At 38.4% G+C, this 9,863-nt stretch overlaps 1 protein-coding gene across 1 annotated transcript; it reads left to right on the top strand.

Moving 5' to 3' along the window:
- LOC139943484 (neuronal acetylcholine receptor subunit alpha-10-like) lies at window positions 1-9,640 on the top strand. The gene is made up of 6 exons (XM_071940330.1): window positions 1-64; window positions 5,085-5,233; window positions 6,013-6,057; window positions 7,114-7,223; window positions 8,400-8,938; window positions 9,384-9,640. Exons 1-6 carry the CDS (start codon window positions 1-3, stop codon window positions 9,638-9,640), a joined length of 1,164 nt encoding a protein of 387 aa, XP_071796431.1.
- Window positions 9,641-9,863: the final 223 nt, after the last annotated feature.

Below are 9,863 nucleotides of genomic sequence, written 5' to 3'. Positions count from 1 at the left end.
ATGGCCAAGTGGATAGCCACGCCCCAGACACTGTTACGGATTCTTCTTATCTTAGGATGTACAGGTAAGATTGCAAACATTTGTTCATGGGGAAACGCCAATGTCTTTAACAGTATTATGTATACGGAAGGTGTGTGTGTGGGGGGGGGGGGGGCGGGGGGCAAGCAGGGGTGGGGGTGGGTGGGGGGGGGGGGGGGTAAAGGCATGATTGAGGTGGGATATTATGTGTCGAGTCATTAGTCCTGGCAATAATCTCGGGGGCAGTGGGGGAACAGTTCTGAGGGGCAGGGACATCATTTTGGAGGAGGGGGAGGAGGTAATTTCATGTATCGAACCATTCAGCAAAAAAATACATTTTTTTGTTAAAAAATACAAATTTTCTGTGTATTGTATTAGACTTCCTAATCTTTTAAGAAATTGTAAACATAAAGTGAGCGCTGACTTTAAACTGAAGAGTGGGTGGCCAGTTTAAATTAAAACACCCGGCCGCCGGCCGCCACCTTTGAAAGAAATAAAAGATAATTTAAAAAGTCCCTCATCCTCCTCTTTTTTGAAAAACCCGGACGATCAACTGGTGTTTTATTTTGCACATGGCCGTCATTTTTGCTTTGATTTAAATCTCAATTTTTTTAATTTAATTTTGTTTGTGGGGGGGGGGGGGGTGGGGAGGGCGTGGGTTCTGAGTGAGGAGCCATACCGTCCCTGTAAGATTTGTCAACTGGGTGCTGTTTATAGGTTAATTCAATTTAATTTGAATTTTAAACCCCATTTCTTGAGTTGTCGGGAATGCTTGCAGCTCTCCTTTTGGATAACATAATGTGATTCCTTACGTCGGCAATTAACCGCACGATCATGTTCAGCTATTTATTGTCTGGATCGCCTTTAGATAGTGATTATTTTCGCTTTTTGGTTGTCCGCAGGCTTGTTCTCTGTGTAGTATTATTTTTATTGCTTATATTTTGTATATACTGTTTGCCTGGAAATAAATAAATAAATAAATAAATAAATAAATAAATTGTCCTCCACGGACTTGTGATTATGAAAATAAAATATTATGCACCCAAAATGATGCGTTTCGGAAAAATATGTTTGTCTATTATCAGATACAACAATGTTTTCACTGGTTGTATTAAAGGCACTGGACACTATTGGTAATTACTCCAAATAGTTGTTTGCATAAAACCTTACTTGGTAATACAAGCAATGGAGAGATGTTGATAGTATAAAACAATGTGAGAAACGGCTCTCTCTGAAGTATCGTAGTCTTCGAGAAAGAAGTAATTTCCACTAAAATATTTGTATTTGATATTGAGACCTCAGACGTAGAATTTGAGGTCCCGAAATCAAGTTTCTGAAAACACACAACTTAGTGTGACATGGGTGCTTTTCCCTCCATTATTATCTCGCAACTTCGACGACCAATTGAGTTCAAATTTTCGCAGGTTTGTTATTTTATGCAAATGTTGAGATACACTTTAAAGTGAGAAGACTGGTCTATGATAATTACCAATAGTGTCCAGTGTCTCTAAAGCACTGAACATGTTTGGTAATTGTCAAAGTTCAGTCTTCTCACTTTATTGTGTATCTCACCCTTTGTATAAAATAACAAACCTGTGAAAATTGGTCATCGAAGTTGCTAGTAAATTATGAAAGAAAAAACACCCTTGTTGGACGAGTTTGTGTGCTTTCAGATAGGAATAAAAGACTTCTGGCTAGAAGTCTTCAATTATTTTAGTGAGAAATTACCTCTTTTTTAAAATCTATGCTACTTCAGAGGGAGCCGTTTCTCACAATGTTTTATACTATCAACAGCTCTCCAATGCTCGTTACCAAGTCAGTTTTTAAGTTAATATTTGTTTTGAGTAATTACCAGTTGTGTACCTTCCCTTTAAGGTATCGCGGTATTCACATTGTCGTTGTCAGTGTCCCCCTTTCTATGCAAACGACCGTATTATTCTCAATTTCTGTCATTTCTGTGTTGTTTTTCTATGTGAAGGTTATATGCCTACTTGATGGATTTGTAGGTAAGAAAAAACGGCGTGGGATATATACCGAGTTCATTTTAATGTGTTTAGTATTTTTTGTTCTTCATTTATGTTTTGATAATTTAAACGTGTACGGGTAACTGCCACTGATTGTTTTTGTACGAATAACCCTTTGGTTACTTGCCCCCCCCCCATTTTAGTTACTCTGACTCCACCCATGAGATAATTGTGAAAGTTGTGGTTTGTCTCTTGAATTTACGATATTTCTATGACAGATCAAAAATAAAACAACCCAAGGACCAAGTCGCAATTATTACAATGCATTGGTTTTTTTTTGTAATTTGTTGCTGAGTTAATGGGATGTTTGGTTAATAAATAGTTGTTTTGATGGTTCTTCACTTCCGCTCGCATCCTTGAGTTTTTCATTAAAATTGTCGTAAATTTAAACGATTGTGGAAATTTCTTTGTTGAAAATGGAACATATTGTATTAGTCTGAATAATTCAGTTTGTCATCGTCTCCATTCGGCAATTATGGCTTTAAAAGTTTGCATTAAAGCCATTGGACACTTTCGGTAAACAGTATTGTCCAAAGGCCCACACTTCGTGTATCACAACTGATATAAAAAAATAACAAACCTATGAAAATTTAGGCTCAATCGGTCATCGGAGTCGGGAGAAAATAACGGGAAAACCCACCCACGTTTCGCCGTGTCATGACAGTCATGTGTTTACAATATATCCGTAATTCTCGACAACGAGAATTGATAAAGGTTTTAACGTTTTCTCGAAAAGTAAAGCATTTCATTGAATAATATTTCAAGAGAAGTCTTTCACCATTACCTTCTGTAAACCCTGTAAGTTATTTGTAAATCTGTGAACTTTTTTTCTGTGCCGAAAGTGTGTAATGGCTTTAAGTATTTTTGTATGAAAAAAAACAATCTTAGATGATTCATCGTAAATTTTTAAAGTATTGTGCTCCTTTAGTTAAAAAGGTTGTTATAACCCAACCCAAGATGACAAACAAAGGCCATTATTTTGTCAACACTACAATTTGTTGTGTGAAAATGGTTTCGTATGTATTAAACTATTTCTGTAACGTCACTCAATATTTACGAATCTACACTTGACTGTAGATTCGTCTGAAATATCTGTTTGTCCAAATTGAAAGATAACATGATGTCAGTCGCTGAAAACTGAAAACATGTAGTTATTTCAATTTCCAAAATCATTTTCAAGTTAATTAATTTACTTAAGAAAAAAACTTATTGTTAATTGATCAAAACATGGCCTCAATAATGTTGCAACCACTATAACATGCTTATAAATTTTGCAAAATAGCAAATTGTGACCAAACGTCGCCGTTGACAGAATACAGAGTTTTGGGAAAACAGTTTAAGTCATAAAATAGACTCTCAAGTGCATATTCGTTAGTACAATGTACTCGCCTTCGGATCGTTCATCTATCCACGAATCTTCACTTTCTTACCCATTCTGCTAAAGTGAAGATTCGTGAATACGAGCCGAAGGCGAGTACATGGTAATCACGAATCTTCACTTTAGCAGAATGGGTAAGAAAGTGTAGATTCGTGAATACGAGCCGAAGGCGAGTACATGTAATCACGAATCTACACTTTCTTACTCATTCTTCTTGACATTCATCCAGGTTGGCGTCGAATTCTCATTAGACAAAAAATAGAAGTTCCTGGTAATAACAGGATTTTAGACGAAAATATTTTTCTTTTCAAATACTATTCAAAAGTGTTGCGTGTGATAAGTGAAGTAAAATACGGTTAAACGAATGAACAGAACTGTCCGAATATTTTTCAAAAGTGTAGCGTACAATAGGCCTAAATGAATAAAACAAACCTGATAGAAACACGAATGAACATAGAAGTGTGTTTTTTTGGCAAATTAAAATGTGCCAAAGACAAACTTTGCAACATCTCTCTCTTTGAAGTTGTTTTGAATTTTCACTTCATGAAAACGGCTGATTCGAGTCAGAAGACGACTCTTTATAGAGATACAGTGTCTGATTAAATGAAATTAGATTCAGTCAAGCAACTGCAAACAACACCTCTACAGTTGGGTGGAAAATGTTGAAGGATTAATCGTATTTGAATTTTTACTTCGGGATCTCGACATGGAGCATAATTTACTTTAACCAATTGTGCAAGTGATGGTATCAGTCTAGAAAGATGAAAGATAACATGTTGCATCGATCTAAAGATCGTATTTAGACTTGTAAATGACTCTGGTGTGTGATTCAGAATACCTATTCTGTACATATAGATCCCCATTCAATTCATTTCAATTCAATTCAAACTCTTATTTCCTTACTTCATAAAAAAAAACAGTACAAAGCAACACCAAGGGTAGACACAAACTTATATTCTTAATCCCCCGTGCAAAAATTGTTGTTCGTTGCGTAATGTGTATAGGACCACAAGGCGGCCTAGTCACGGACCCCGTAAAGTGAGTGACAAGAAGGACTTTTTTGCTGCTTCCCCCAGAAATATAGTTTTCGTTCCCCCGAACTACAATTATTTTGTTCGAGGGCACAACAAAATATTTTGAGTGGACGAATTCACATTCCGATGGAAGGAACTAATATTTCAGACTAACAAAACCCATCGACCTTTGCAATTCCAGAGCAATGCATTTTTTTTTTTTTTTTTTACAGAACTCGGGAAAATATTAGTATACAGAGCTAACACACATCGGTGTTTGGGCAAAACCAAAATGGTTTTCTTTATGCCTGATGCAAATTTAACATCTACTAAACCAAGGTTACGTGAGAAGGTCTTTCGATCTCCATTAAAGTATCACCACTAATTTGTGATGTACTGAAAAATCTGTCAAACATGTAATCATTGCAAATGTGGTATCATTTTAAAGAGGAACAGTTCAGCTTTGCATTGATATATACCATATACAAAGAGAGTATTAAATAATAACAAATATACTGGAATGAAAAAAAGTTTCCTTACTTTTTGTGAGCAGTTTATAAAGATCATCATCGGCTGTCAAAATGCATCACTGGTTTATCAGACCTATCCCTATTATACACATTTTTCAAATTATTTATTTTCTCCATGAAGGGACACAAGTTTTGGGGAATGAACACGCTAAAAATCTCACAAGGGATCTACTGAGCAAGTATGGATCGAAGGATGTCATACCAGTGTTGAACTCGTCGCAACCGCTTAACGTCACTTTGCGTGTACTGATTAAGCAAATCGTAGAATTTGTGAGTAATTTCTGATTCTTACCCATTCATTATGCTGAGGGAGGTGGGAGAGATGGGGTTGTTACAATACCGACGGGTTTTTTTCTCGTTCGTTTAGGTTTAGGCTACATTTGACTAAAACTTTGTTTATGGTGAGTAGGCCAACTACTTTTGGAGAGTGGGGCTTAATAAATAGTTCTTTCCCAAAGCTCTTCAGAAAGGTTTGAACAACATTCCTAACCATAAGTTAGACCATAAGTTAAAATAGGTTGATAACTTGTTTAAAGGCACTGAACACGTTTAGTAATTGTCAAAGACCAGTGTTCTCACTTGGTGTATCCCAACATAAGCATACAATAACAAGCCTGTGAAAATTTTGGCTCAATTGGTCATCGAAGTTGCGAGAAAATGATTAAAGTAAAACACCCTTGTTGTACGAATTAATTGTGTGCTTTCAGATGGGAATAAAAGACTTCTGGTAGAAGTCTTTTAAAATTTTAGTGAGAAATTACCTCTTTCTCAAAAACTAGTTACTTCAGAGGGAGTCGTTTCTCACAATGTCTTATACTACCAACAGCTTTCCAATGCTCGTTACCAAGTCAGTTTTTTAAAGTTACTATTTGTTTTGAGTAGTTACCAAACGTTTACCTTCCCTTTAACATCCATGCGTATTGAAAAAGACTTGCTAAACTTGTACATTAATTAAGATTTGTTTATAAAGTATAAAATATACACGGGGAACCGTAAAAAGGCAACTTGTAAAATAATGTTGATCGAGTTCATTATTGGATGTTTTACAGGATGAAACTCGGCAGCAGTTGACATTGGACATCTGGCGAAAGTTGGTAAGTAAAGCCGCCGGGCCTTTGTCTTACGGAATAACATTGGACACGGGTCGTTTAATTTTCCAAATTAATAAATCTATCCTGACGTGTTATAAACTACATCAACATGGAGTAATCGATCATGCTTCCAACAAGGTTATCTCAATTCGTCGTAACACTAGCCGTGTGTGAGTAGAGTTTGGTCTCTAATGGTAGTGGCTCAGTGCAGCTCCACGTTGGGGTGGTGTGGAGGGGGGGGGGGCAACTTGAGCATTGATGTAATGTAATAACTTCAATTATATTACCCCTAATGTTATCAACAGTTAAATCCTTTCACGGATAGCAATATACAGTAATTGGGTGCATTTGAGTGCGTTGAAGCATATAATCAAGAAGTGACATCTGAACTTTTCCATTTCATGAGGCAAAGCCAATTGGACTGGAATACCCCATAATTTCACAGGTGATTATGCAATAAATCACTAACGCAATGCATTCGATAAGTTGTTTTATCTCACACTAGATCCCCGTCATTTGTTGGCACAGTTTGCCCGTGACTAAACATAGAACGGGAAACTTGACCACACACACGCTGAAACTTCAACAATTATATTCAATGGGCCTAGCCTATCCGTCATTTTTTAGAGCCAACATGTACGCAACCTCGTTCCTAAACCACATGTTTTTGGCTTTTTCCCAGAGATCGATGAAAGGGCATAGCCATTAATATCTAATAAAGATAGGCCTGCCGGTTTAAAACGTTTTCAAAGTTATCGACGGAGCCCAAGCCGTAGCCCATTATACAGAAACCGCGGTTTCGAAAAGGCCTATACGTAATTTGCTGCTAAATATTAGCCAATAATGCAACGCGTAAATTAAAATAAACTTGAACCAAAACTTCAAAGGGAACCTGGTGGTCTGTGCAACGTTAAAACATGACAGGGTATCATTATCTATAAAAATGAAGAAGAACATCTTGGAATACTATTTGGATTGATTAAGACCCGTTCTAGAATGAAAATAATGAGTTGAAGGATTTTAAACTACAATGACTTGAATGTACTGTTGTCTTTAAAGGCATGGAAAGACGAGTATCTGGTCTGGAATCCTGACGACTACAATGGACTGCAGGAGATATTTATAATACCGTCAGATGTTTGGACTCCACGTCTAGTTCTACCTGAAAAGTAAGCTGCGGTGTTCAAGCAGAGGCAAAGAGTAAAGAAACTGTACAAATATAAAACCATTGGAAAAAGATCAGAATGTGGTTTATGACACTCTCAAGTAGTAACTCAACATGTAAACTATTAAAGACAGTGGACACTATTGATAATTGTCAGAGACCAGTCTTCTCACTTGATGCATCTCAACATATACATAAAATAACCAACCTGTGAAAATTTGAGCTCAATCGGTCGTCGAAGTTGCGCGATAATAATGAAAGAAAAAACACCCCTGCCAAACGAAGTTGTGTGCTTTCTGATGCTTGATTTCGAGACCTCAAATTCTAAACTTGAGGTCTCGAAATCAAATTCGTGGAAAATTACCTATTTCTCGAAAACTACGTCACTTCAGAGGGAGCCATTTCTCACAATGGTTTATACTATCAACCTCTCCCCATTACTCGTAATCCAGAAATGTTTTATGACAAAAATTATTTTGAGTAATTACCAATAGTGTCCACTGCCTTTAAGGGAATAAAAGGGTAGCGACGAGTTCTTAAACGGCCGTTTAAAACCGGAAGGGTCGTTGCCGTGTGATCAAGGCCCGAGCCGAAGGTGACGGCAACGACCCTGCAAGGTTTTAAACGGCAGTTTAAGAACGAGTCACTACTCTTTTATTCCCATTTATAAATGCCTTTTTGGTTAAAAGCCGCAATAAAGTAAGAAACTCTGTAAAACTTATCCGTTTCCGACGTCTTTGAGCTCTGTTTGTCCGTGTGTTACACTGTTATGACTGAGGCGACAGTTTCCGTTCGTACGCGTATAGTCATGGTGCAAGACGTTCTCGTTTTCCTTTCACACACAGCGCGGCCAACTCACCGACAGCGCCTGCATCGCCCGTAACAAGAAACGTCTTGCACCAAGACTAGCGCGTAGTATCCGAAAACAACCGGTTATATAAACAGAGCTCAAGCTGGTCATCATCAACCGTTTAAACACCCCCACGTGACGCGCTCTCCGCCAATAGGAATAGCGAAACTATCCGAGGTATTTATGAATCAAAGATGAAATGGAGACCGAAATACATTCGTTGACGCCATAGTGTTTATGAATCAATAAATTCATGCTGTTTTCGGATTCCCTTTTATCCGACGTGATATTAGAATGAACAAAATATTATTGTCTTGACATCTTTTTCAGTGTAAGGTTTGGATTTACAAGCGAGCCGACCATAGAGATAAATGTCCAACCCGGTGGTCATGTCAACTGGTATACACCATCGATGCTCAGAGTGACGTGTAAAGTCAATGTTTTAAAGTTCCCCTTCGACACTCAACAGTGCAACCTGACTTTTATGTTCTGGAATTACGACGTGTCCCGCCTTGATCTGTTTTACTTCGACGATTTCGACGCGAACCAAGATGTATTCAGCAGCAATGGAGTGTGGCAGCTCCTTCGAGTCGACCCCCATCGTTATGAGAAGAAGTACAACTGCTGCGCGTACCCCTTTGCGAAGGTTGTCTATACGCTGACATTAGAACGGGCTTCTAACTTCTACATCTTGAGTATTCTGGTACCTTCTGTTCTACTCACGATGATCACTGTCATGGTCTTCTGTATGCCACCCGAGTCTGGAGAGAAGATCTCACTGGGAATGTCCAACCTACTGGCTTTCATCCTCTTTCAACAACTCATCTCCGGCAACATGGCACCACAGGGAGATGAAACACCCATACTCAGTAAGTAGGTTTCCTCTGTGCGTACAAAACACCAACAATAAAAAACATTCACAGCGTTGCTTGAAGCACAATGACATACATTTTCGTACATAGGGAGTTTGGGCATGGGATACCTCAATACTGACCGACCCCTTGCACTGACGTCACCGCGCGCCGCTACTACTGCTGCCAAGCCACGCTCTCCATTTTGGGGAGTCAATTCGTAAACGTATTTGCCTGAAAAGCGCGCAACACTGTACAACTCAAATACAGTGTCCAAACGACCTGATGACTCACACGATGGCGAAACCAAGTTTATGTTATTTTATGTGTCATTTTAAAGCAGATACCGGGTCTCATTGACCCCAAAATGGGCCAGCCCCAAGGATCCGAATCCGGGTCAATATTCTGACCCTTAACGTTCCAACAGACAACTTACAGTGAACCATCTCTCTTTGTATTTCAGATGTCTATATTTTCTGCATGGTGGTGTTGGGTTGCGTTTCTATCTTTGCCTCGGTCTACGTGCTCAGATTGTTCCACAGATCAACCGACAAACCCGTACCGCCATTGGTCATCAAGGTCATGACGTACATCAGTCGTCAGAAAAGTGACGTCACGTGGAAGACAATCGCAAAGACGACTGACAGTGCCTTGTTTTATTTGTTCCTGGTGGCATCTGTTATTTTTATTTTGGTAACATTCGCCATGCTTCGGGCATGAGCTTAAAGTCACCTGGAAGTGGTCAAATAAAGCTTTTGTCACTAATATATGTGTTTTGATGAGTGGAATGTGAATAAACAGTTAACTAAGGTTTTTAAAAATCAGTTCTTATGTTATTTACAAATATAAGAGTAGACCCCGACCCGAGAGGGTGCTGTTCGTGACGTAAATCGAGGCAGACTTTGCCTGTAATGCGTAGAGTAAACACAATTGCAAAGTACAT

The sequence above is a fragment of the Asterias amurensis genome, chromosome 1, assembly GCF_032118995.1.
Source record: "Asterias amurensis chromosome 1, ASM3211899v1".
In the NCBI taxonomy this organism is placed as follows: Eukaryota; Metazoa; Echinodermata; class Asteroidea; order Forcipulatida; family Asteriidae; genus Asterias; species Asterias amurensis.
Note: the sequence above shows the minus strand (reverse complement) of the source record. Positions and strands in the feature narration are given on the sequence as shown.

Coding starts and splice junctions, on each gene's coding strand:
- LOC139943484 (XM_071940330.1), top strand. CDS start 1: ATGGCCAAGTGGATAGCCACGCCCCAGACACTGTTACGGATTCTTCTT. Junction 65..5,084: donor TCTTATCTTAGGATGTACAG/GTAAGATTGCAA, acceptor TTCTCCATGAAG/GGACACAAGTTTTGGGGAAT. Junction 7,224..8,399: donor CGTCTAGTTCTACCTGAAAA/GTAAGCTGCGGT, acceptor CATCTTTTTCAG/TGTAAGGTTTGGATTTACAA.